The 27985-nt window shown below is 41.7% G+C and overlaps 1 protein-coding gene across 1 annotated transcript; it reads right to left on the bottom strand.

Moving 5' to 3' along the window:
- Positions 1–58: 58 nt before the first annotated feature.
- PAIP2 (poly(A) binding protein interacting protein 2) lies at positions 59–26149 on the bottom strand. The gene is made up of 4 exons (XM_045893401.3): positions 25995–26149; positions 4175–4338; positions 2851–3030; positions 59–1083 (listed from the first exon to the last, which is right to left on the bottom strand). Exons 2-4 carry the CDS (start codon positions 4310–4312, stop codon positions 1027–1029), a joined length of 375 nt encoding a protein of 124 aa, XP_045749357.1. The 5' UTR covers positions 4313–4338; positions 25995–26149; the 3' UTR covers positions 59–1026.
- Positions 26150–27985: the final 1836 nt, after the last annotated feature.

Genomic DNA, 27985 nt, shown 5'->3' with positions numbered 1-27985 from the left:
AGTATCAATCACCACAGGAGAGTCTGCATTCCAGCACCAATAAACACAAGCCATCAGCTCAGTTCTACTATTATTTATTTTTTTAAATATTTTTGAAAAAATATAATTTTTTTACAATATTTTCAACTTAAACACTATTCACACTGAACACGTATGGCAGCTTAACCTACCCAAGTATGAAGTTTAAGAAGCCAAAACTGTTCTAGCTTTGTTAAAAGAAAAGTTGTGCTGTAGACTATTGTAGTGATGGTTAACAAGGCAAGGAAAAGCACCACTCAAATCATGTTACCATTACTTTGTTCAGTTGGATTATGGTGGGTCAAATGTTGCACTTCACATAGGCATAGCTATGATGCAGTGAGTCCTTAGAAAAAGATGCAATTCTCAAATTACATACTTCCTCAGATGTAACATTAGAAGAATTCACTATTTCTTAGGTGATAAAATACCATCGAAGTCAGGACTAGTTCTCATCTGATTACTACCTTATAACCTCAGTAAACCAAAGATATACTTGTCTATAAAGAATTATTTCAAATTAACAAGGCCTTCTTCAGAAAAAGGAGATCCTTTTTGATAGTTACAAATGTAAATTTAAGTCTGAACTGAGAAATATGCCTAACAACTAGAACTTAATTTAAATGTACTCATTTTTATAAAGTTTAGACATTAACAAGCGTTTGCTAACCGTAAGGGACTAGTTTAGCCTCAAAAAAGACAATTCACTAAGATTTAGAGGTCATTTTAATTTGGTGCTTTGTCACAACTTGACTGGTGCTTCTTTCCTCGCTGTCTTCACATCAAGCCATGGGGCCAATTCTATTTTCAGTAAATGTTTGACAGCTTATTACTTAATAACAGTCTCAGCACTTTTATTAAGCATGCAAGACTAACAAAACTTTGGCAATGCATAAGTGTAACACAGTGACAAGAGAGAGCTTTTACAATTAAGTCTTCTAATACTGCCTTCACAGTGTGGAAATTGTGCTACATCCACCAAAAGAGGGCCCCGTCTACTCAAATATTTTAGTACTTCACCCCAGGAACAAACTCCTTTGCATTTGGATTCAGATTGCTCTTGACCTGGAAAATAAGTACATAAAAAAGCAAGTTCATTAACAAATGGCTTCAAATACTCAGAAGCATTCAACCCAGATCCACATGCAAAAATATCTTCCAAAAAAATATAAAACAAAAGAACTCAGATTGTAAGGTTAAACTTAACCCCCAAAATCTATCTATAGCAGGGAAAGAAGGAATCAGATATCAACTATTTATTTATATGAAAACTTATCACCTTCTAAAGAGAAAGTAGGAATTGAAATTAAATTTGCTAAGTGTAACCAGACCCACTAACTTCACACAAACTAAAAAGGTGTCCTAGAATACGGAATTCTGTTAACTATGTTATTTTATTTTAACCGTTTCATACTATGCAAACATACTAAACAAGTGTTGAAATGATGACTAAAGGGGACTGAGGAATTGTTTATGGATTAATTTTGCTCATGATCCTCACTGAAAATATGGATTTATCTTTCTAAAATTGCTGTATTCTGATTCCCACAGGAAGCAAGGTTTGTAACAGGAAAAGAAAACTACATGGGGAATCTGAAGACCTAAGATGGAATTTCGGCTCTGCTCCTAACTTCCTATGAAAGCCTAGATAAGTCACTCTCTCTGGGACTCTTTTTTTGCCTAAGTTAGGGGAAGAATGGGCCAAAATCTCTAAGAGCCATTATTCTATACCTCTAAATCTTTATTTTCCTAGGCAGACATGTCAGCATATTGAGAATAGCTGGAAATTTGCCTCCACCACAGTTGATAAAAGATGAAAAGAAATCAAGATGTATTCCAGGCCCTGAAATGTAGGAATGCTGAGAGGCTTTTAGACAGAATCTGAACCCCCTATATCACTTACTTCAAGACCAAAGCATATTAAATAACATGTTGGAGCAATAATTTAATTTTAGTTTCATAATTTATACACAACCATTTCCTTGGACAGGACATAGTCTCACTTCTCTCAAGGGAACTGTATCTAAACTTTAAAAATGTGAGGTTTAAATAAAAAAGCAGTGTTCTTGAATGTGTAATCTTTTGGCAGCTACAAAAGAATGAGAAGGAATTAACATAATCTCAAATAGACCAAGTCAAGTCGAACAAACCAGTTTCTAGGTAATAATACTGGGTCCACATTAAAGTTATACATTATGACCAGCAAAGGACTTTACTCATCAGAATTATTCATCATAATTCCTAAAAAACCTTTTACTGCAAATATACCATCCCCAGCAACAAGACATGGAGAATAGCTAAAAATGCAAATAGGTTTGAGTTCCTTTTCTGCCAAGAGCTTATAAAAGTCCCTATTAAATCCAAGTTCCAAATGGGAGTTAGGGTAACTAAATCTTGGGCCAGAAAAAAAAAAATATCCAAACTTTCACCTTTCAGATAAAATTTTGAAAATTTCGCCAAATGTTTAAGGCAAAATTGAAGAGCAAAACCTCTTCATCAAGCTACTTTTGTATAAGCAAGTCACATGGACATACTGTATACTTCTTTTGGATTAATGCTTTAAGTCATCTACATATCCTAGGGCAACATAGTTATTAAAACTAAAAGCAGTGGCTAGTAGTCTGTTAGTAGTCTGAGACTAGCCCCAGAGTGTTGCCAGAAGTCACTCCATGTCATAAGTGAGGAGACCAGAAGGCCTCTGCTTCCATAGTAAGAAGCAGTACAATTTCCGAAGAGAAAGAAATGTAGAACTCTTCTTAAACAGATGACTGCTGGCTTTTCTGCTTACAGGCAAGATGAGCTAGTTTTTAAAAAGATGAAAAATAACTTTACCACAAGATCTTCCAGAGAAGAGCCATCACTGATAACAAGATCATTAAACTGGTCTTGGATTTGGTCCATAGTTTGTGGGAGATCTCGAGCTGGAATAAACCACTCATGTTCTTCTTCTTCCTCCAGCATTTCTTGGAAGCAGCGTTCAATAAATTCTTCTTCCCATAACTCCTCTTCTATCTGGATTTATAATATATAAAGCATAATTTATAGCACATTTGGTAAGACATCACTAGGAACGGCTTAAAGTATCTTGTATTAAAGCACTTAAAACCACAGTATTGTAACCTCCTCTGCTTCTCTGCCAAGAAAAAGAAACGTTTACCGTAAGACTAGGGAATATCTGTTTAGGGTTTTGTGGTCTTTGTTTTAGCAGAATATTCTTTTTTCCACTGAGGGTGGTGGGGAAGTAATAAAGGAATAGTTTCATTGAGGAATTTGTCAGAATTACCTGTGATATTTTAAAACTACACAAACCCTAAACCCACCCAAAAATGATTAAAATTCTGTAGAGGGTAGGGTTGGGGCATGGTTAATTAAAAACAAACCAAAAAGAGCCCAAATGATTCTCACTGAAATAAGACTACACTTTTTTACTCTTGACTATCCATCACTGGATATGGTGAAATCAAGCTGGCTACTGATTACCAAAGCCATGATCAGGGAGGAACTAGACACAAGATGGAAACAGATGTCAGAAATATGGGAATAAAAGACAACATTCATCAATGTATGAACATCCTCTAAGGATTAACACTGGTGTCAGGTTTTCAGGCTTATCAAATTAAGAACCTCAGGTGAAAAAACAGCACAATTCTGTATCCTAGTACCCATGCCTGTCTGCTCCTAATTTATATTCTCTTAAGTGCAATGTGATGGATGCAAGCAGTAGTTCCCAAACCTAACTGCACACTGGAACCCCATCTGGGAGATTTTTTTTTTTTTACGGTTTTATTTTTAATTAATCTCTACACCCAATATGCAGCTTGAACTCACAAACCTGAGATCAAGAGTCACATACAACTAAACCAGGCAGGCGCCCCTGATTTGGGAGCTTTTAAAAAACAAGTTTTCCAGGCTCCACCCTAGTCCTCCTGGATAAGACTATCTGGGGTGGGACCCTGCAAATTTCCCTAAGTTATTTCAGTGAGCAGATAAACCTGGTAGTACTCAGCATACAAATAAAATAGGAGTGGTAGCATATAAATTCCTATATTTCACTAATATAAGGGACCAGATGAAAAACACATTACAGGGACAAGTACAATTATATTGAGGGCTGTAATGGGCTATGAGAAAGATCATGTTTGTACACAAAACTAACTTGTCTGTTGAATTCCTCTTCATTTTCCATCCACATGTACTCTGCAAATGGATTGTCATCTTCATGAGAATGACCATTAATAATCACATCTTCATTGATGATGCTTGGGCTAGTACTGCTGCGACTTGGATCTTTCATGGTTGGCGTTAGTTGTCGTTTTTAACCTTCAAAGAAGAACAATAGTTAATTTTGTCAGTCAGTCCTTCAGTTCTTAATGAGCATCTATTACCACCAGGCATCATGGTTAGGTACCAGATGCACATGACATATTAATGCACATGATAAATCAAGCAATTGGGAAGTTTCAGTTTTTTCTCAAATGATCTTAATGTTTAAGCAACAGCTGAGAGGGGCGCCTCGGTGACTCAGATGGCTAAGCATCTGCCTTCGGCTCAAGTCATGATCCCAGGGTCCTGGGATTGAGCCCCGCATCGGGTTCCCTGCTTGGCGGGGAACCTGCTTCTCCCTCTCCCTCTACTGTTCCCCCTGCTTGTGCTCTCTCACTCTATCAAATAAATAAAATCTTTAAAAAAAAAAAGAAGAAGAAACAGCTGAGAACAGCCTAGATTCATCTAGTATTTTTTGGTAACAGTCAATGATGGTAATCAACTGCTTGAATGTAACTCCCAAATCATCTGATTTTCAAAATATTGGATATCCCTTGCTTTATAAAACAAGCATGGTATGGAAGACTTAAGTCATCAAGTGACTTTATGAAAAGCAAATTCTACTTTTAAAAACTGGTGTTGGGGCACCTGGGTGGCTCAGTCGTTAAGCGTCTGCCTTCGGCTCAGGTCATGATCCTGGGGTCCTGGGATCGAGCCCCGCATCGGGCTCCCCACTCCACGGGAAGCCTGCTTCTCCCTCTCCCACTCCCCCTGCTTGTGTTCTGCTCTCGCGCTCTCTCTCTCTCTGTCAAATAAATAAATAAAATCTTAAAAAAAAAAGAAAGAAAGAAAGAAAGAAAGAAAACCTGGTGTTAAAAAGCCCAGGGACTGCAAATGAAAACACTTTTTTTTTTTTTTTTTTTAAGATTTTGTATTTATTTGAAAGAGAGGAGAGTGAGAGAGCAAGCATGAGGGTAAGGGTAGGGGCAGAGAGAGAGGGAGAGGCAGGCTCTCCACTGAGCAGGGAGCCCGATGTAGGGCTCAATCTCAGGACCCCGGGATCATGACCCAAGCCAAAGGCAGACGCCTAACTGACTGAGCCACCCAGGCGTCCCGAAAACACACTTTTAATAACCTCTTAGTACCTCAGTTCCAAGGTACAGAGGGCTCTGGATCTTTTATTCTTCTTTTAATTTTTTTAGGATTTATTTGAGAGAGAGAGAGAGAGAGAGGTAGGGGGAGAGGGGGTAAAGGAGAGAAAGAATCTCAAGCAGAATCTTTGCTGAATGTGGAACCTGATGCGGGGCTCAATCTCACAACGCTGAGATCATGACCTGAGCTGAAACCAAGAGTCGGAGGCTTAACCAACTGAGCCACCCTTTTATTATTTCAGGATCTTTTGACTTCATAGCATACTCTCTATTTGCTTAATCTCTGGGTCCATGTTGAATTACTCCATGTCTGGACTAGTCCACTGTACAATGAGTGTCAAGCACCTAAACTACATAATATGCATGCTTTTAAATGAGATAGTGTCTACAGACTGCTTTAAAAAATGTTTTTATTTGAGAGAGTGTGAGAGAGCGATCATGAGCAGGGGGGAGGGGTAGAGGGAGAAGTAGACTCCCCACTGAGCAGGGAGCCCGATGTGGGACACAATCCCAGGACCCTGGGGTCATGACCTGAGCCAAAGGCAGACACTTAACCGACTAAGCTACCCAGGCACCCCTCCAGACTGCCTTTAAAACTGTTTTATTACCCTCATAGTATGTAATAAACATCTTTCCATGAAAGGCAATAGCAAGCCCCCACACAGCCACAAACGACTACCAGACTCCAACTAGCTCAAGCACCTAATCTTTTTTTTTTTTTTAAAGATTTTATTTATTTGACAGAGAGAGACACAGTGAGAGAGGGAACACAAGCAGGGGGAGTGGGAGAGGGAGAAGCAGGCTTCCCGCTGAGCAGGGAGCCCGATGCGGGGCTCAATCCCAGGACCCTGGGATCATGACCTGAGCCGAAGGCAGATGCTTAACGACTGAGCCACCCAGGCGCCCCGCACCTAATCTCTTCTTTCATGAGTAAAAGCAGAGCAGTATCTGATACAGTAGTCTGGTTTCTTATACACTACTCAACAGGTGATAACATGATCTAACCCAGCTGATATATTGCTGGCTAAAAGTTTGAAGCATAAGGTTCAGATTCTACAATATTCTACTAATTCTTTAAGTATGAAATTGCTAGATTGGGTTTACATATAACAAGAGTCACTTGCACATAAAATCAAACAGCAGTGTGACTGGCGCCAAAGGGAGGAATCAGCATACCTAATATGAGGATAGTTTTATTATTATTATTATTTTTTAAATATTTTGTTTATTTGATAGAGAGAGAGCACAAGCAGGGGAAGTGGCAGGCAGAGGGAGAAGCAGGCTTCCTGCTGAGCAGGGAGCCCAATACGGGGACCTTGGGATCATGACCTGAGCCGAAGGTAGCCGCCTAACTGACTGAGCCACCCAGGTGCCCCTATTTTTTTTTTTTTTTTAAAGATTTTCTTTATTTGACAGAGAGACACAGCGAGAGAGGGAACACAAGCAGGGGAAGAAGTGGGAGAGGGAGAAGCAGGCCTCCCGCCGAGCAGGGAGCCCGATGAGGGGCTCAATCCCATTCATGACCTGAGCTGAAGGCAGATGCTTAATGACTGAGCCACCCATGCACCCTGAGGATAGAGTTTTAAAATCTTTAAGGCCTGGGGCACCTGCATGTCTTAGTCAGTTAAGCATTCGACTCTTGATTTCGGCTCTGGTAATGATCTCAGGGTCTTGATATCGAGCCCCACATCAGTCTCTGTGCTGGGCGTGGAGCCTGTTTAAAGTTCTCTCTCCCCTCTTCTGCTCACCCCCGCCCCCACCCTCTCTCTCTCTAAAACAAAAGCAAAAATAAGTAACAACAAAACAAACTTCAGGCCTTCTTACTCCAAAGTTATCATAATCAAATAAAACACTAAAACTAAAACCTCCTACTACAAATAGTTTTTTCCTTGGGTTTACGGTTCAGGGAGTGCTGGCTCTATGTGTACTGCTGGTCCTTTAGATTTTTTTTTTTTTTTAAGTAGGTTCCAGGGGCACCTGGGTGGCTCAGTTGTTAAGCGTCTGCCTTCTGCTCAGGTCATGGTCCCAGGGTCCTGGGATCGAGCCCCACATCAGGCTCCCTGCTCCGCTGGAAGCCTGCTTCTCCCTCCCCCACTCCCCCTGCTTGTTTTTCTGCTCTCGCTCTGTCAAATAAATAAAATCTTAAAAAAATAAATAAAGTAGGCGCCACGCCCAATGCGAGGCTCGAACTCACAACCCTGAGATCAAGGGTCGCATACTCTACTGACTGAGCCAGCCAGGTGCCCCTCCTTTAGATTCATTTTATGGACTTATCCTTAAGAGTATGTAAGTATAATAAAAACTCATACCGTTCATATAATGTGAATTTAGTCTCTCAAGCTGGGAGTGGGGGGAGGTTTCTAGCCTGACACACATATGTATATTCTGAAATACTGAATACTACTTACAATACCATCATGGTAGTGAGATTTTTAGTTAAGAGGTCCTCAACTAGAAATTATTAAGAACTTCTGCCCTAGTTATTATTGTATACATATGAAAGAGAGGCAGAGACAGAGTATGGGTAGAATGAAACATGACTTGAGTTAGGAAAAAGAGGCACTATAAAAGCAGACAGGACAGAAAACAGACGATGGTATCCTTGTTATTTTTTATTTATCATTTATCTTGGATGAAATAAAACCCTTTTTTTGGATAACAAGTTCTGACTAAAGATCAATCCAGTTCCTCTGAAGAAAATTACTCATTCTCATATGTCAGGTATTACATTTTATTTTTTATTTTTATTTTTTAAAGATTTATTTATTTATTTATTTGAAAGAGAGAGAATGAGAGAGAGAGCACACGAGAGGGGGGAGGGTCAGAGGGAGAAGCAGGCTCCCCGCCAAGCAGGGAGCCCGATGCGGGACTCGATCCAGGGACTCCAGGATCATGACCTGAGCCGAAGGCAGTCGCTTAACCAACTGAGCCACCCAGGCGCCCCTCAGGTATTACATTTTAGATTAAACTCAAATATTAGGAAAAGCAGAGGTCAATCCTGTTTTACAACTGGATGTTACTCTGCATATGAGCTGATCATTATGTTCAAAGACACTGCAATTTATAACAGCTTTTGTTATTTTCCCAACATGTATCCTATCCCAACTTATACCCATTAAATCCTCCCTTTCAGAAGACCACAATATTAACAAGTGGCTTACAGCTTCAGTTAAAAAAAACAACAACAACAAAGTTTAGCAGACTATGGGATATTCAATATTTAAATGGAATTGAGTAAGTAGCAACCACGTGTGAGACATGTCCATCCACAAACACATCAAATTTGTTTTTAAATAAGCCTCAGTGACTGAAAGTACATCTACATATAAATGCAATCTATTTTTTTGAAGAAAAAAAAATTTCCATACAATATATGAGCACAAGCTTCTATAAACAATGAAAAGTCTGCTTCGGCAAATTCTATAGTTTGAGAATCCCAGGGTACTCCCCTCCTTCTTTGTTTGATGCCAACCAGTAACAAAACCTAACAGAGTTTAGCAAAAAAGGGCTCAATCCCTGTGTTTGACAAGGCTGTAGGTCAGCTTTTTGCTCATTATCACCTCATCAAACAAGCAGTGGCTTTGGTATAGATCCTAGTGAAAAAGTCTCTAAAGGACGATAAATAAAATTACTTTATCAAGCAATATTTGGGAAACAAATCACAACTGAAACCAAGAATAACGAACTGAAACCTGGACCAGTGTTAGACAACTGAGGGAGGGAACAACTGCTGACCAGATCACATTTCCAGCTACAGCCAGCCAAGTGAAAGCCAGGGGGGTAAGGATCATTTACTTTCAGAACTTTGATGGACCTACAATTATTGAACACAAGGTGTTCTAGTTCTAATGTAAGGCAATGTATCGAATTTTAAATTTTCTTCTATGACTTGTTCTTTTTTTTTTTTTTTTTTGAGAGCCTCTATGACTTGTTCTTGACCCTTCTTGGACCACACTCATTATACTTTATCCTCTGTGTGTTACGCTATTTTTTAAAAATTGGGTATAGGATCACCTAGTCAGCTCAGTCCGTGGAACATATGACTTTTTTTAAAAAGATTTATTTTAGAGAAAGAAAGAACATGCGTGGCCAAGAGAGCACATGCACAGTGGGGAGGGGCAGAGGGAGAAGGAGAGAGTCTCAAATTCCACTCTAGGCCTGACATGGGGCTCGATCCCATGACCCTGCGATCACAACCTGAGCTGAAACCAAGAGTCAGACACTTAACCGACTGCACCATCCAGTCACCCCAAGTATGTGACTCTTAATTTCAGGGTTGTGAGTTCAAGACCCATGCTGGGTGTAATGCTTACTTTAAAAAAAAAAAAAATGGGTATATAGTTCAAATACCATAAAATTTATCATTTTAAAGTGCTGGACTGGCATCTATTAAAAATAGTTAAAGGCAAATAAAATAGCCAAAGCCACCTAGGGCAAGGAATAACAGTTGTGACAGACAAAAGACAAAGCAAAAAGCCTGGGAGCAAAGACTGGTAAAGGAAATCCTTTGGGAATAAGGACTTTGAAAAGCTCCTGTATATTCTGGGGAATCTAGAAGGCTATGGGCAGGTTCAGTGCTGGGAGCATGCTCAGAAAAGAGCTGAGAATGCCCTACACTTTCATCTCTGGCTGACCTTCAGGCTATGCATATGTAGGGTGGGCTAAGAAAGACTTGAAAACTGCCTGAGTTTTGAAGGTATGCCTCAACATAAACAGCCCATCTGCAAAGACTGGGAGAGTTGTTTTTTGCTTATAGGTATTTAAGAAAATCTCTTTTAGGGGCGCCTGGGTGGCTCAGTTCATTAAGCGTCTGCCTTTGGCTCAGGTCATGATCCCAGGGTCCTGGAATAGAGCCCCGCATCAGGTTCCTGCCTCAGTGGGGAGGCAGCTTCTCCCTCAGCCTCTCCCCCTGCTTGTGCTCTATCCCTCTCTGTCAAATAAAATCTTAAACAAAACAAAACAACCTCTTAAAGACTTTTTTTAAAGCAATCCCTACACCCAACTTGGGGCTCAAACTCACAACCCCAACATCAAGAGTCATACACTCTACCAACTGAGTCAGACAGGAGCCCCAGAAAATCTTTCTTATTTAAATTTTTAAAAGATTTTAATTTAGGGATGCCTGGTGGCTCAGTCGCTTGGACGTCTGCCTTCAACTCAGGTCATGATACTGGGGTCCTGGAATAGAGTCCCATGTCAGGCTCCTTGCTCTGAGGGAAGCCTGCTTCTCCCTCTGCTTGCTGCTCCCTCTGCCTGCTGCTCTCCCTGCTTGTGCTCTTTCTCTCTCTGTCCAATAAATAACATCTTAAAAAAAAAATTCTTTTTTATTTTATTGGGGAGCCTGGGTGGCTCGGTCGGTTAAGTGTCTGCCTTCGGCTCAGGTCATGATCCCGGAGTCCCAGGATAGATCCCTGCATCAGGCTCCCTGCTCAGAAGGGAGTCTGCTTCTCCCTCTGCCCCTTACCCCCCTGGTACTCTCTTTCTTTCTCAAATAAATAAAGTCTTAAAAAAATTTTATTTATTTGTGAGAGAGATAGCTAAAAGGGAGCATGAGCAGGGGGCGCTGGAAGGAGGAGAAGCAGTCTCCCCGCTGAGGGGCTCAATCCCAGGACCGTGGGATCATGACCTGGGCTGAAGGCAGCTGATTGACTGAGCCATCCAGGTGCCCCTAAGATTTTATTTATTTGACAGAGAGCGAGAGGGAACAAAGGAGGGGGAGTGGGAGAGGGAGAAGCAGGCTTCCCGCTGATCAGGGAGCCCAATGCGGGCCTTGATCCCAGGACCCTGGAATCATGACCCGAGCTGAAGGCAAATGCTTAACGACTGAGCCACCCAGGCACCCCCTTAAGATTTTATTTTTAAGGGGCGCCTGGGTGGCTCAGTCGTTAAGCGTCTGCCTTCGGCTCAGGTCATGATCCCAGGGACCTGGGATCGAGCCCCACATCGGGCTCCCTGCTCAGTGGGAAGCCTGCTTCTCCCTCTCCCACTCCCCCTGCTTGTGTTCCTTCTCTCGCTTTGTCTCTGTCAAATAAATAAATAAAATCTTTAAAAAAAAAAAAGATTTTATTTTTAAGTAATCTCCACATCCAACATAGGGGCTTGAACTCATAACCCCAAGATCAAGAGTTGCACGCTCCACCAACTGAGCCAGCCAAGTACCCCTGGAAAATCTCTTTTAAATAACTACCTGACCTCTAAGCTAATAGAACAGAGACTTCAATGGCCACACACACACAATTCAAACTCTTACAGAATTAGTTTAGAAAAGTCACTAAACAAACAAACATCAAGCAGAAAGACATCCCTGGGGGGGGCGCCTGGGTGGCTCGGTTGGTTGAGCGTCTGCCTTCGGCTCAGGTCGTGGTCCCGGGGTCCTGGGATAGAGCCCCGCACATCAGGCTCCCTGCTCAGTGGGGAGCCTGCTTCTCCCTCTCCCTCTGATCCTTCTCCCCGCTTGTGCTCTCTCAAGTAAGTAAATAAAATCTTTTTTTTATTTTAAAGATTTTATTTATTTGAGAGAGCGAGAATGAGAGAGAGCGAGCGAGCACAGGTGAAGGGGAAGGGTCAGAGGGAGAAGCAGACTCCCTGCTGAGCAGGGAGCCCGATGTGGGACTCAATCCCGGGACTCCAGGATCATGACCTGAGCTGAGAGCAGTCGCTGAACCAACTGAGCCACCCAGGCACCCCGTAAATAAAATCTTAAAAAAAAAAAAGAAAAGAAAAGAAAAACAACCCTGGGGAAAGGAGAGAATCTAACTGCCAAAGATGCCATATTATAATGTTCAAAATGTCCAGTTTACAAAAAAATTAGGAAGCATGCAAAGAAGAAAATGACTTATACATAAACTTCCCTGAGGAAGCCTAGACACTAGACTTATTAGACTTTAAATTGGTACAAAAAACGAAAGGAAACCGTAAGAATGAGGTCTCATCAGGCTTCCTGCTCAGCAGGGAGCCTGCTTCTCCCTCCCCCCACCCCACACCCCTACTTGTGCTCTCTCAAATAAATAAAATCTTAAAAAACAAAAAAACAAAAACAAATGAGGTCTCATCAAATAGAGAACACTAATACAGAGAAATTATTAAAAAAAAAAAAAAGAAAAAGAGGGATGTTTGGATGGCTCAGGCAGTTAAACGTCTGCCTTCAGCTCAGTTCATGATCTCAGGGTCCTGGGATCGAGTTCCACATCAGGCTCCTTGCTCAGCAGGGAGCCTGCTTCTGCCCCTACTTGTGCTCGATCCTGCTCTCTCTCTCTCTGACAAATAAATAAATAAATAAAATCTTAAAAAAAAAAATTTCTGCAGTTGAAAAGTACAATAATGGATGCCTGAGTGGCTCAGTCCGTTAAGCATCTGCCTTCGGCTCAGGTCATGATCCCAAGGTCCTGGGACTGAGTCCCACATTGAGCTCCCTGCTCTGCGGGGAGCCTGCTTCTCCCTCTGCCTCTGCTTCTCTCTCTCTCTCATGAGAAAGAGAATAAATAAATTCTTTAAAAAAAAAAGTACAATAACTGAAATGGAAAATTTACTAGATGGATTACAACAGATCTGATCAAGGAGAAAAAAAATCAGCAACCTTGAAGATAAGTCAATTGAGATTACTGAGCCTGAGGCAAAAAATAAAGCAATGAAGAAAAATTAATAGAACCTTAGAGACCAGTGGGGACCATCCAATGTACCAACATACACATAATGAGACAAGGAGCCAGAAAGAATATTTTAAGAATTAATGGCCCCTTGCGGTGCTTGGTTGGCTCAGTTGCTGATCTCAGGATTGTGGATTCAAGCTACACGTTGGTTGTAGAGACTGCTTAAAAATAAAATTGTAGGGGCACCTGGGTGACTCAATCTGTTAAGCATCTCTTGGTTTCAGCTTGGGTCGTGACCTCGAGGTTGTTGGATGGAGCCCTACACTGGGTTCCTCGCTGAGCACGGAGTCAGCTTCAGATTCTCTCCCCCTCTCTCTCAAATAAATAAATAAAATCCTTAAAAAATTAAAATAAAATCTTAAAAAAAAAAAAAAAAAAACAATAGCTCCAAACTCCTTAAACTTGATGAAATCCATGTTACTCTACATATCCAAGAAGCTCAACAAACTCTAAGATAAACTCAAAGTGATCCACATCAAGACACATTATAATCAAATTACTGAAAGACAAAGAGAAGAGAGATAATCTCTAAAACAAGTGACCCTACATACAAGGGATCCTCAAAATAAGATTAACAGTTGATTTCACATCAGATACCATAGGGGTCAGAAAACATATTCGAAGTGCTGAAAGAAAAAAACAAAACAAAACTATTTTTCAAAAATTAAGGAGAGGGACACCAAGGTGGCTTAGTCTCTTAAGTGTCTGCCTTTAGCTTAGGTCATGATCCCGGGGTCCTGGGATGGGGTCCTGGGATTGAGTCCCGCTTAGGCTCCTTGCTCAGTGGGAAGTCTGCTTCTCCCTCTGCCTGCCACTCCCCTTGCTTGTGCTGACAAATAAATAAATTCTTAAAAAAAAATTAAGGAGAGGGCGCCTGGGTGGCTCAGCTGGTTGAGCGACTGCCTTCGGCTCAGGTCATGATCCTGGAGTCCCTGGATCGAGTCCTGCATCGGGCTCCCTGCTCGGCAGGGAGCCTGCTTCTCCCTCTGACCCTCTCCCCTCTCATGTGCTCTCTCTCTCAAATAAATAAATAAAATCTTTAAAAAAAAAAAAATTAAGGAGAGGGGCACACATGGGTGGCTCAGATGGTTAAGCGTCTGCCTTCGGCTCAGGTCATGATCCCAGGGTCCTGGGATAGAGCCCCGCATCGGGCTCCCTGCTTGGCGGGGAGCCTGCTTCTCCCTCTCCCTCTACAGTTCTCCCTGCTTGTGCTCTCTTGCTCTATCAAATAAATAAATAAAATCTTAAAAAAAAAAAATTAAGAAATTAAGACATTCCCAGATAAATAAAAAAATGAGAGGGGCACCTGGGTGGCTCAGTGGGTTAAGTGTCTGCATTCAGCTCAGGTCATGATGTCAGGGTCCTGGGATCCAGTCCCCTGTGGGGCCCCTGCTCAGCAGGGAGTCTGCTTCTCCCTCTCCCTTTGTCCCCAACCCCCACTACCTGCTCATGCTCGTGTTCTCTCAAATAATCTTAAAAAAAAAAAAAGAGAGAACAAGAGAGAGCGCATGCATGCGCAGCACCAGTAGACCTATCCTGTAAGAAACGCTAAAGCGAGTCCTTCAGGCTGAAACAAGGACACTACACATTTAACTTGAATCCAAGGTAACTACACAAATTCGGAAATCAGTAATAATGTACTTTTGGCTCTTAACTCCTTTTTCTTTATGTGATTTAAAAGACAAATACAGGCGCCTGGGTGGCTCAGTCATTAAGCGTCTGCCTTCAGCTCAGGTCATGATCCCAGGGTCCTGGGATCGAGCCCCACATCGGGCTCCCTGCTTGGCGGGGAGCCTGCTTCTCCCTCTCCCACTCCCCCTGCTCGTGTTCCTGCTCTCGCTATCTCTCTGTCAAATAAATAAAATCTTTAAAAAAATAATAATAATAATAAATAAAATAAAACTGGCAGAAATAGGGCACCTAGCTCTTCAGTCAATGGAGCATGAGACTCTCAATCTCGGGGTCATAAATTTAAGCCCCACTTTGGGTGCAGAGATTAAACATAAAATCCTAGGTGTCCCTGGGTGGCTCAGTCGGTTAAGCATCAGACTCTTGGTTTCAGTTCAGGTCATGATTTCATGGAGCCCCAGGCTCAGCAGGAAGTATGCTTGAAGATCTCTCCCTCTGCTCCTCCTCTCACAAGTGCACTGTAGCTCTCTCTCAAATAAATAAATGAATCTTAGTAAAATCTTAAAAACAAAACTGGCAGAAATGAACTGAGAAAGCCAGTAATTTCCCCCAATTAATGTTCACTATTTGCTTCAAAGCATGATTATGCTATAAAATCCTCAAATTATCAGAAAATGATTCAAAAATTATTTTCAAAAAAATTAAAATTTTCATCCTTAATCTCATGCAAAAATTTATTTTATTATTATTTTTTAAGTAAGCTCCATGCCCAACATGAGGCTTGAACTCAGGACCCTGAGATTAAGAGTCATGTGCTCTACCAACTGAGCCAGCCAAATGCCCCTCATGCAAACAATTTTTTTTTTAAGATTTTATTTATCTATTTGACAGAGAGCAAGAGAGCACAAACAGGGGGAGTGACAGAGGAAGAAGGAGAAGCAGGGTCCTCACTGAGCAGGGGGCCCGATGTGGGGCTCGATCCCAGGACCCTGTGATCATGACCTGAGCCAAAGGCAAACACTTACTTGACTGATCAAACAATTTTCAAAGTAATATACTCAGGTGTCTGGTTGGCTCAGTCGGTTAAGTGGCTAACTCTTGGTTTTGGCTCAGGTCCTGATCCATGCTCAGTGGGGAGTCTGCTTAAGGATTCTCTCTCCCTCTGCCCTTCCCCCTGCTCACCCTCTCTCACTCTCTAAATCATTAAAAAAAAAAAGAAAAAAGAATATAGTAATACTAACTCAGAACAAGTAGTTTAATATATCTAGAAATTGCTAAAATATTTGTAATAAGATTTCCCGAAATTAAAACCACCAAATAGTAAAAACAGTAATGTATCACCCTATACTTGCTTTGTTTTCAATCATTTAAAAATTTTTAGATAGGTGTTTGTACACAGGAAATTTTGTTGGAAAAGGAAGCATCGAAGTGAAAGAAATGTATATACAAACCACATACTACTTAGAGAAGAAGTAAATACAAGTTAGATATACAAAACAGGCCTAACACCAGATGCCTGGGTGGCTCAGTCCGTTAAGTGTCCAACTCTTTATCTCAGCTCAGGTCTTGATCTCAGGGTCTTGAGTTCAAGCCTTGTGTTGAGCTCCACACTGGGTGTGGAACCTACTTAAAAAAAAAAGAAAAAAACCCAGGTCTCACATATATACATTTTTCCCTCTCCATCTCCATTCCTACCCAGAGGTAATCAGTGTTAAGAGCTTAGTGTGTATCCTTTCATATTTTTTTTTTTAAGATTTTATTTATTTATTTGACAAAGAGACAAACAGTGAGAGAAGGAACACAAGCAGGGGGAGTGGGAGAGGGAGAAGCAGGCTTCCCGTGGAGTTGGAAGCCCAATGCAGGGCTCGATCCCAGGACCCTGGTATCATGACCTGAGCCGAAGGCAGACGCTTAACAACTGAGCCACCCAGGCGCCCCTTTCATATTTTTTTTGCTTATAGAAACACACAAAGAGGATTTTTGTATTTTAATAGAATCATACTAAATAAATTACGTTGAAGATCCATACTAGTCAACATGTACAGGTATATCTCACTTTTTAACGGATGCAACAGCACCAGTTACTCAACTACTTCCCCCTCCAATGCACATCTACATTCCCAGGTTTTTTTTTTTGGTTACAATCCTGCTTTGATCACCATTGCACACATATCCTTCCTTTTCTATGTATGCTATCTGTGTTCTACATTTTCTTAAGTGGGAATAACTGAAGTCAAAAGCCAAAGGCCATGTGCATTTGTAACTTTAAGACAGATTATTTGGGGTGGGGTGCCTGGGTGGCTCAGTCGCTAAGCGTCTGCCTTCGGCTCAGGTCATGATCCCAGGATCCAGGGATCGAGCCCCGCATCGGGCTCCCTGCTCCGCTGAAGGCCTGCTTCTCCCTCTCCCACTCCCCCTGCTTGTGTTCCCTCTCTCGCTATTTCTCTCTCTGTCAAATAAATAAATAAAAAATCTTAAAAAAAAAAAAAGATTATTTGGGGGAAAAAACAGATTATTTGCCACAAATGTGGTAATGGACATTCCTGTAATATACTGAGTGCTCTCATTTCTCTATCCTCAACAGTTCTGAACATAACTAATATATTTTAGTTTTGCAAATAGACTCAAGTAGAATCTCACTGTTTTCCTTTACACCTTCTAGGATATGCTTATCTTGCTTAGGAAGTTTTTTCCTACCTTGAGGTTTTATTTTTTGTATTTTCTCTATTGGTACAGTGTCACTTTTTTTTACATTTAAATCTTTAATTCACATGAGACTTTAAGTATGATGCTAAGGATCAAATATTTTATTTCCCCATATGAATATATCACACATCATTATTTAACCAAAGCTTATTCCCCATGTTTATCATAATTAAATTCTCATTTATACTGTTTCTAGAACACTTATTCTGTAATTGTATAATGTATACTGTTTTATCTTCAACTATTTTGAAAAATTTTAAACCTACAATAAAGTTTTATAATAGTACAATGAACGCTTTGTACCTTTCATCTACATTCACCAACTTTTAACATTGTGCCATTGTCACTTTCTCTATATAATTTTTTTTTGCTTAGGGGCGCCTGCGTGGCTCTGGTGGATAAAATGTCTGCCTTTGGCTCAGGTCCTGATCCCAGGGTCCTGGGATGGAGCTCCACACTGGGCTCGCGGCTCAGCATGGAGTCCGCTTCCCCTCTGCCTCTCCCTCTGCCCCTCCCCACACTCAGGCACGCTCTCTCTCTGAAATAAATTAATCTAAAAAATAAAAATTAGGGGTGCCTGGATAGCTCAGGCGTTAAGCGTCTGCGTTTGGCTCGGGTCATGATCCCAGGGTCCTGGGATCAAGCCCCGCATCGGGCTCCCTGCTCAGCGGGAAGCCTGCTTCTCCCTCTCCCACTCCCCCTGCTTGTGTTCCCTCTCTCGCTGTGTCTCTGTCAGATAAATAAATTTAAAAAAATAAAATAAATAAAATAAATAAAAATTAAAAAGCGTTGGATGACATATTTTAAAAGAAACTTTTAAAAGCACTAAAGTATTGGGGCACCTGGGTGGCTCAGTCAGTTAAGGGTCTGCCTTCGGCTCAGGTCATGATCCTAGGGTCCTGGGATTGAGTACCACATCAGGCTCCCTGCTCAGCGAGGAGTCGAGGAGTCGGCTTGTTGGCTTCTCCCTCTCCTGCCTCCCCCTGAGCTCCCACGCACTCTCTCTCTCTTAAATAAGTAACATCTTTAAAAAAAAGAAAACATTATGCTAAGTTAAAGAAACCCGTCACAGGAACCATGAGAGACGATGGACTCTGAAAAACAAACTGAGGGTTCTAGAGGGGAGGGGGGTGGGAGGATGGGTTAGCCTGGTGGTGGGTACTGAGGAGGGCACATTCTGCATGGAGCACTGGGTGTTATGCACAAACAATGAATCATGGAACACTACATCTAAAACTAATGATGTAATGTATGGGGATTAACATAAGAATTAAAAAAAAATTTTTTTAAAAGAAACCCGTCACAAAGCACTACATATTATATGAAAGCTAAGGGATAACAAGGTTTCTAAAACTGATTGTGGTGACAGATATACAACTCTATGACTATCCTAAAAATCACTCTGCTGTGTACTTTAAATGAGATAAATGCAATGAATTCTAGCTCAATAAGAACTATTAAAAAAACAATACTCATTGCCTAGAGGGATAACTAGGTGGCAAGAGATATTTTGTTACATCTTTTGAGTTTTGAATGGATTACCTATTAAAAATTCAACTTCAATAAACAAAACCCCTACTCTAATTCCACTGATTTTTTCTACTTTTTTTTATTAATTTGTTTTTTACACTTTATTTTCCCTCCCCTCCTATCTACTTAATTTCAGCCAACTTGTTCCTGTTTTTCAAGTTGACAAACATGTTCATTTTCAACCTTTCATTTAATAAAAATGGCTTATAAATTTCCCATATATACAGAATTTAGTTCTTACCAGTCTTTGGTAATTACAAATTATTTATTTTATAATGAACCAGAGATTATTTGGAAGAATATTTTTTAAATTTCCCAGTGGTTAAGGTTCTTCTGATTACACTTTGTTAACCTGATTTCTAGTTTAATTTCATTATGTTACAAAATACAGCCAGAGGGCGCCTGGGTGGCTCAATTGGTTAAGCGACTGCCTTCGGCTCAGGTCATGATCCTGGAGTCCCTGGATCGAGTCCCGCATCGGGGTCCCTGCTCGGCAGGGAGTCTGCTTTGTCCTCTGACCCTATCCCCTCTCATGTGTTCTCTCTCTCTCAAATAAATAAATAAAATCTTTTAAAAATAAATAAATAAATAAAAATAAACAAAATACAGCCAGAAAAATCTTCACTTTTTGGGATTTATTGCAGTTTTGTTTGCAGACAATTATGGCTTTTGCAAAATGTCCCTTGGGCCTAAAGAGAAAAATGTGTGATTTCTATTTCTAAGGTACACATACACACACACACAATCTTTTTCTACTTCATCTGTTAAATTCTGAAAGTGGTGTATTCAAGTTCTCTACTATAAAGAGTTAGATTACTTGACCCAGCTTATAGAAATTTATCATTTTTGGGGACACATGGGTAGCTCAGTTGGTTAGGTGTCTTGCCTTCAGCTCAGGTCATGATCCCAGAGTCCTGGGATTGAGTCCCCCATAGGGCTCCTTGCTCAGCAGGGAGTCTGCTTCTCCCTGTCTGCCCCTCCCTGTTTATATGCGCCCGCATATGCTCTAATAATTTTTTTAAAATCTTTTTTTTTTTAAGTAATTATTTTTTTAAAAAAGATTTTATTTATTTATTTGACAGAGAGCGAGCACAAGTAGGCAGTGGCAGGCAGAGGGAGAGGGAGAAGCAGGCTCTCTGCTGAGCAGGGAGCCGGATGCGGGGCTCAATCCCAGGGCCCCAGGATCACGACCCGAGCCGAAGGCAGCCGCTTAACCTACTGAGCCACCCAGGCACCCCTAATTTTTTAAAAATCTTAAAAAATTTATCATTTTTGAAAACTGATGCTTGGTTTTATGTCTTCCATCATAATTTCATGTTTATTTTTCTTACATTCTATTCCTGTACTTTATTTTCCTTTTTTTAAAAAGATTTTAAGTAATCTCTACACCCAACATGGGGCTCAAACTCAACCCCAAGATCAAGAGTCGCATGCTCTACACCAACTAGGCTAGCCAGGTGCCCCTATTTTTTTTTTTTTTAAGATTTTATTTATTTGTCAGAGAGAGAGAGAGAGCACAAGCAAGGGGAGAGGCAGGCAGGGGGAGAAGCAGTCTTCCTGCTGAGCGGGGAGCCGGATGTGGGACTCAATCCCAGGACCCTGGGATCATGACCTGAGCTGAAGGCAGACGCTTAACCGACTGAGCCACTCAGGCGTCCCTATTTTCCTATTTTTAAATAGAGTTTTTATTTATTTATTTATTTATTTATTGAAAAGATTTTATTTATTTATTTGACAGAGAGAGAGATAGCAAGAGCAGGAACACAAGCAGGGGGAACGGGAGAGGGAGAAGCAGGGAGCCCGATGTGGGACTCGATCCCAAGACCCTGGGATCATGACCTGAGCCAAAGGCAGACGCTTAACGACTGAGCCACCCAGGCGCCCTTAACTAGAGTTTTTAAAATATCGGATTTATTTTCCGTGACTTACAAACTACTGAGGAATATCAGTTTTCTCCCCCTAGTCTGAGATATAATTGACATCAGCACTGTAAAGTTTAAGGTGTACAGCATAATAATATGACTTACATCTATCAGGAAATTAGAATAGATTTACATAGATTCCTATTAATTAAAAACATGCTCTATACACCCTCAACCAATTCAAGACATTTAGAATGCTTTTCCTTGGGGCGCCTGGGTGGCTCAGTCAAGCATCTGCCTTCAGCTCAGGTCATGATCTTAGGGTCCTGGGACTGAGACCCGCGTCCCTCTCCCTCTGCAGCTCCCCCTGCTTGTGCTCTTTTTCTCTGTCAAATAAATAAAATCTTAAAAAAAAAAAAAGAATGCTTTTCTTTGTTCAGGGTATCCAACCCAATCCCTGCTCCCAGACAAGAACCTTTAGAATGATTTTACTTACCCCATTTCCTTCCTCCCACTCCACCTCCCAAGTTTTGTGGAAATAATTTAAGCAGTGTTTGTTTCATACTACTTGGTTTTCTCTCAGGTATAGATTTTTTAGAAGAATTTCTGAACCGAACACTTAAAATTCACATTACTGTCTATTTATATTTTATTAGAGTCATTGCTCATCATTGTTTCTTTTATTCATCATCTTCCCCTAACCTGACATCTTAGTTTTGGCTTAGTATTTCTTCAAAAGGTTACCCGAAGACATTTATTTCTGAGCCACTGCATGTCTGAGAGTATCTTCTGCTTTCATATTTGAATATTATTATTAAATGGGACAGATTTACACTTGTCCTTTCTATTTTCTGCAAATATTCCAGTTTTCACAGTTTTATTCTTTCTTTTGTAAAGATCCTATTCAGGTGAGAGTCTAAATGAGAGCCTAACACTTAAATTCAGAAATTTCACCAGATTTTGGTTAGGTAAGAGCAGTTTTTTTCCTATTAATGCTGTCTGGTGCTTTCAATCCACAAGCTCACATATTCAGCTGTTTCTTCCCTTTCAAAATGCCTCTTCCGCATAATGGTTTCTATAAAAATTTAAAATATGGGTATCATTTCAGTTTTAGAAACTTTCTCCCCTAGTTTCATCTCTTAAGAATTTTCATTAAAATTCAAGTAGAGGGGTGCCTGGGTGGCTCAGTCTGTTAAGGGCCCAACTCTTAGTTTTGGCTCAGGTCATGATTTCAGGGTCCTGGGATGAGCCCTGTGTCAGGCTCAACACTCAGCAGGGAGTCTGTTGTCCCTCTCCTTCTGCCCCTTCTCACACTCGTGCTCTCTCTCTCAAATAAATAGAATCTTAAAAAAAAAACCTGTAAACACAGTTCTCTTTTTCTTTTCTTTTTTTTTTTATTCATGAGAGACAGAGCGAGAGAGAAAGGCAGAGGGAGAAGCAGGCTCCCAAGGAGCAGGGAGCCCGATGCGGGACTCGATCCCAGGACCCTGAGATCATGACCTGAGCCGAAGGCAGATGCTTAACCATCTGAGCCCCTCTCCTTTTTCTTTAAGCTGACTCCACAGACACCTTTTCTTCCTTAACATTATTTGCATACACACATTATTATCATAATCAGTTGTCTCTCCAGCAGTTAGTGAGAGAGGATAAAGAAATTTCTGCTTCAGCTGTTTTCCACTTAAGTTTGTAAGCAGTACTGAATTTTTCATTTTAATGTTTGGCAGTATACATTAATAATTAAAAGCAGGGGCTCTGGAACCCAAGGGCAAGTTTTAACCCCTCCGTGTCTCAGGTTCCCCATCTATTAAGTGGATAATAATAATAGTAACTAGGTACAGAGCCTGGCACATGACACTATTACCTATTTTGGTGCTTATTAAACATTTAGAGCAATTAAAGGTTGCTGGAGCAAGGTATAAGGTAAAAAAAAAAAAAAAATCACATGTTCAAAAACCTGTAGAAGTGAAACAACATCACAGAATGAGGCCTTTAACCCTAATCTCAACTAGATGTAACAAAGGTGATCTGGTGAGAGTAAGGATGGCTCAAGTACTGCCGATCATCACTACTAATTAAAAGCTCAAAGCACATCAGAAATATCATCCTTATTTATAAAAACTGATACAAAAATAAGCAGATGGGGCGCCTGGGTGGCTCAGTCGGTTAAGCATCTGACTCTTGATTTTGGCTCAGGTCATGATCTCAGGGTCATGAGACCCAGCCCTGCGTGGGGCCTGCACTTGTGTGTGGAGCCTGCTTAAGAATCCCTCTTTCCAGGGCGCCTGGGTGGCTCAGTCAGTTAAGTGTCTGCCTTCGGCTCAGGTCATGATCCCAGGGTCCTGGGATGGAGCCCCACATCGGGCTCCTTGCTCAGTAGGGAGCCTGCTTCTCCCTCTCCTTCTGCCTGCTGCTCCTCCTGCTTGTGCTCTGTCAAAAAAAAAATTTCCCTCTTTCCCTCCTCTCCCCCAACCCCTCCACCTCCCTGCTCCCTCTCTCAAAACAAAAAACAAAGAATCAATAAATGTAAAAATGCAAAAATAAAAGTTAAAAAAAAAAATAAGCAGAAGCAATTCAAACCTCTAAACCCACACTATCCAATATGGTGGCCAGTAGCTACATATGGTTTTAAATCTAAGTTAATTAGAATTCAGTAACATAAAAAATTTAGTTCTTTAGTTGCACTCGCCACATTTCAAGTGCTCAATAGACACATGTGCTTTAGTAGTTATCTAACTGGACAACACTGCTCTAAACAATAAGGAAATTTAGGATGCCTGGGTGGCTCAGATGGTTAAGCGTCTGCCTTCGGCTCAGGTCATGATCCCAGGGTCCTGGGATCGAGTCTGGCATCGGGCTCTCTGCTCCTTGGAAGCCTGCTTCTCCCTCTGCCTCTCTCTCTCTGTCTCTCATGAATAAATAAATAAAATCTTAAAAAAATAATAGAAATAAGGAAATTTAGAAGAAAAAAGGGAAAAAAGATTGTTACTATAACCGAACCTTAGGCTGTATCAAACGCAAATTACTAATGCACCTATGCAACAGGGTGGTTCAGATCACAAAGAGATAACTTGGACAACTTTAATCTTGGACTGAGTCCAAATCTACGATATGCCACTAACCACCTAGAGGATCCTGAATATGTCACTAAACCACAAGCAGCACAGTAAAATGGTTAAGAGCACATAATCTCTGGACTACTTGGGTCTGAATTCCAGTTCTTACCAGCTGTGCAACAGTGGACCAGTTAATTCACATCATTACTTGTTATCTTTACTTTACAGTAGTACTTACCACCTAGAGAAGGTGAATATTAAATACTTGTAAAAGCACTCAGAACAATGTCTGGCATTACTAAGTGCTACAGAAATATGTGCCTAATAAAACTCTATTTTCTCAATTTCAAAATGGGCAAGATAAAACTTGCTCTGCCTATTTCATAGGTTATAATGAACACGTTTGTAAATTACAAGGATATGTAAAAGCACAAAAGGAAGGGAGCTGAGTCCTTATTTTCTACCTTCTTTCACCTCACACTGTCCATGAAATTGCTATGCTAACAGCATTTTGTTTATATTTTCTACTGAAACTGGAGCATCACTCTCTAGAGTCATAAAGGGGTAAACCTGAATAAGGTGTACAGTGCTTACTGAAGGAAAAGCCTACTATAAACTTACTCTGTTCCAGAGAGGTTAGAGATCATCTACCTCAACTGGAGCTCCTTAACAGCAACATGCAATATATTATAATAAAACCCTCCCAGCTCTCAAGCCTTTAACCATCACAGGAGTTTCCATTGCCTAAAACCCATCCCTTAAAGAAAGAGATAAATAGGCTGTCATTTTTGGAAAGTCACCTATCTTTATTTGTCGTAGACACTTATCCGTGATAAAAGATTAAGTTTTGTACAAATTCACAATTAACAAGGAGCATAAACAAGCTAATTTGCCCCAAATATCCTTTCACAAACTGGAATCAGAAGCACAAACCAGCAAACACTCGGAATCACATTAAAAATCCTTAGACCCTTTCCTTATTTCCAAACATAACCTGCAGCGGTTGAAATTTCAAAGGCTATTTTGAAGAAAATGAAGACCAACACCTGCTCAACTGCAATTTGTGAAAAATCATGCCACGAGACTACAATATTAGCCACACACGAAAACGGGAATTTGTCTTCTGTTGAAATAAATGTCAAAAGCTGTCAGCTGTTAGACTTTCTCCCACGGCAAATTAGAAACCAAATTCTTTCTAGAGTTTGAGGTTTCGGTGAGGTGATGGGGCTGCAAAATCAGGGAAAGCAAGACAACAAGAGGAAGCAGAAAAGGCCCCTTTTTGAGTCACCAGAAAATCACACTGCTGGCTGCTTCAACAAATGTTTTGAAAAAACAAACTTCACCACAAGCCACATAATTTTTGTGGTAGTGGGCAGTAAGCACATAGTGGAAAAGAAATTTAAGAGCACCGGAATCCAAGAATATGAACTGGATGGGCCCTTAAAGTTCATCTGGCTCACAACCCTCCCGGAGTAGGAGTCCAGCCCTCCTATCCTGAGCATGGGAAACAATATAACTAAGAATAAAGAGTAAGTGAAGGTGAAGAAACGGGAGAAAGCCGATCAGAAAGGTACGGGCCCGTGCACGGTCGCAGAACGCTCCCCTAGGACGCTCGCCAGCCCACCAGTCCCTCCGCCCCTTTCTCTTCCCCCACCTCAGCTTCGAGAGCAGCGCGCACGCGCAGCAAGTAGGAGCTGCGCGTGGCGACGCGCAGGCGTAAACTGGGGAGAAACAATGAGCTTTGTTGCCGAAGCGGCAGTGGGGGGCAGGGGAAAAGGGTACCAGTGAGGAGGTGAAGAAAGTGGGGGGGGGGGCGCACGAGAAAGTGCTATCCCGGCAACCCTCGCGCGCCACTGAAGACCCGGATAGAGTGCTGCGAGATCCAAATCATAAATAATAATGACAATGAGAAAAAAAGCGACGGCCATTTCTCAGAGAAGAAAGAGTCTAAGTCGGTCCCAACTCATCTCTCGGACGCAACGAAAGGTGCAAGGAATAAAGGAAGCCATACGAGGCTTGGTGGCCAACAACCCGGGGGACCCTCCAGGCCCCTCAACCGTTGCCGAGGTGCTGTCCCTCGACCGCCGGGGTCGCCGCACCCTTCTGGCCGCTCCGCCCGAGGGAACCCCTCACCCAGTGCACGGCAGCGGGGACGGCAGCCAACGAATCCGGTCGGCCTCCGCGGATCTCCACAGGCAGCGCCGCTTCCCCGCTCGACGCGCGCTTCGCCCGCCGCCTCCCTTCTCCAGTCCAAACAAACACCCCAGCCCGGAAGTGACTTCACTTCCGCCGCCGTCGGCTCCGCCCCCTCGTTCTGTCAGCGCTGCTCTCTGAGGCCACTAGAGAGCGCGCGAGAGAAGGCGCGACCCCAAGTTTTTCTTCGTATCCCAGGCTGAACGCGTGTGCGTGCACAACGGCCTCTTCTGCGTGCCTGGCGGACGCGGGGTATACGGGAAGTCCTGTTGCGTTCTCTCTGGGAAACTGGAGTTAGGCGAGCTTGTGCCCCAACACCCGCCCATCCTTCAAGAATGTTGGCATGCAGGGCGCCTGGGTGGCTCAGATGGTTAAGCGTCTGCCTTCGGCTCAGGTCATGATCCCAGGGTCCTGGGATCGAGTCCCACATCGGGCTACCGGCTCAGCGGGGAGCCTGCTTCTCCCTCTGCCTCTCTCTCTCTCATGCTGTTCCCTCTCGCTCGCTCTCTAAAAAATAAATAAAATCTTAAAAAAAAAATGTTGGCATGCAGTGAGTGGGGGACCTGGGGGCTGAAGAATATAGATCGCAGCGGTTATCTAAAATAACACCAAACAGGATCGTCTGGATAAGGACAGCGCATTCACACACGCGCATACACACCAAACATGATAGTGTCACACTAACAGTGACACGCACCCAGTGACATCCAGAGATCCTGACACAGACCCATAATAGGGAAACAACAAACTAGGACAAATTCACATAAGGATGTGATCTATACAACTCCCTGAATTCAGACACGTTCATGCACACACACTTTAAAACTATGAATATTTGGTTCCTAGGCAGCCTATGGAAGCTTCTTTGTGGGTAAGGGAAGAAATATCCTGTCCAGAGATAGTATAGAAGGGTGGGACCTCAGGGTCCAAGAGCTTCCTAGTCCATGATCCTAATACACTGCCCCCACACATTACTTTAATCCTTGCGGTCATCATTGGCAAGCCTCAATATATATATTTTACTGATACTAACCAAAGTGCGTTATATAGTATGTGTAAAAAAATTTGGATGTTTGAGTATATATACACTATATTTTAAAGAGGACACACAAAAAGTAATTTCTTACCTTTGGGGAAGGAAAATGAAGGAGTGAGATTTACCTTTTTACTCTGGTAAAATTTGAATATTAAAAAGCACAAAGGTACAACTGGCTGGGTCAGTCGATAGAGCGTGCAACTCTTGATCCTGGGGTCGTGAGTTCAAGCCCCATATTGGGTGTAGAGCTTACTTAAAAAAAACAACAAACATGCTTTTAGTATCTACTAAAACTAAGGAAAGAAAAATGGTTCCCTCCATGGGAAGGAATCCAGAAGAGGGCTTACTCATCTTTAGGTCCATTACATTCATTGAAAGTCTGCTTAAAAAAAAAAAGTCTGCTTTAGGTTGGTTTTCCAAAGGCCCAAAGAAGTGAGAACACAGTTGTTCTGTCATAGCCCCTGAGTGAACCTCTTTGGCCACATTTTCAGATCTGTAGCCTAAACTGGGAGGAAGGGTTTGGCTTTGATGCTTGCTGAGCAAACAGCTCTGGGAGGAAGGAGATGGTGCTGTTTTACAGGTCTGCAGAGTATGATTCATCCAGGGAACGTGAAAGATAAACTATCAACCTGAGGCTGGAAGAGGCATGAACAGGAGGAGGGAGGAAAACAAAATCAAAATAGGTGGAGTTTACATTATCTGTAGTTGACCAGACACTCAGAAGCTAATCATGAAAAGATTAGAATTTGTGACTTAGTAAACTACTTGATTACATTGAAAAAGTATTTTTGATAAATCCTGGTGTGTGTGGTTTTTTGTTTTTTTTAAAGATTTTATTTATTTGACAGCGAGAGAGGGAACACAAGCAGCGGGAGTGGGAGAGGGAGAAGCAGGC

This window comes from Mirounga angustirostris, unplaced genomic scaffold (assembly GCF_029215605.1).
Source record: "Mirounga angustirostris isolate CCGP_5_RB_7025 unplaced genomic scaffold, mMirAng1.0.hap1 SCAF_7, whole genome shotgun sequence".
NCBI classification, from domain to species: Eukaryota; Metazoa; Chordata; class Mammalia; order Carnivora; family Phocidae; genus Mirounga; species Mirounga angustirostris.
This window is presented reverse-complemented; position numbering and strand designations above follow the sequence as displayed.

Coding starts and splice junctions, on each gene's coding strand:
- PAIP2 (XM_045893401.3), bottom strand. CDS start 4,312: ATGAAAGATCCAAGTCGCAGCAGTACTAGCCCAAGCATCATCAATGAA. Junction 3,031..4,174: donor AAGAGGAATTCAACAGACAA/GTTAGTTTTGTG, acceptor TTATAAATCCAG/ATAGAAGAGGAGTTATGGGA. Junction 1,084..2,850: donor CTTCTCTGGAAGATCTTGTG/GTAAAGTTATTT, acceptor CTTATTTTCCAG/GTCAAGAGCAATCTGAATCC.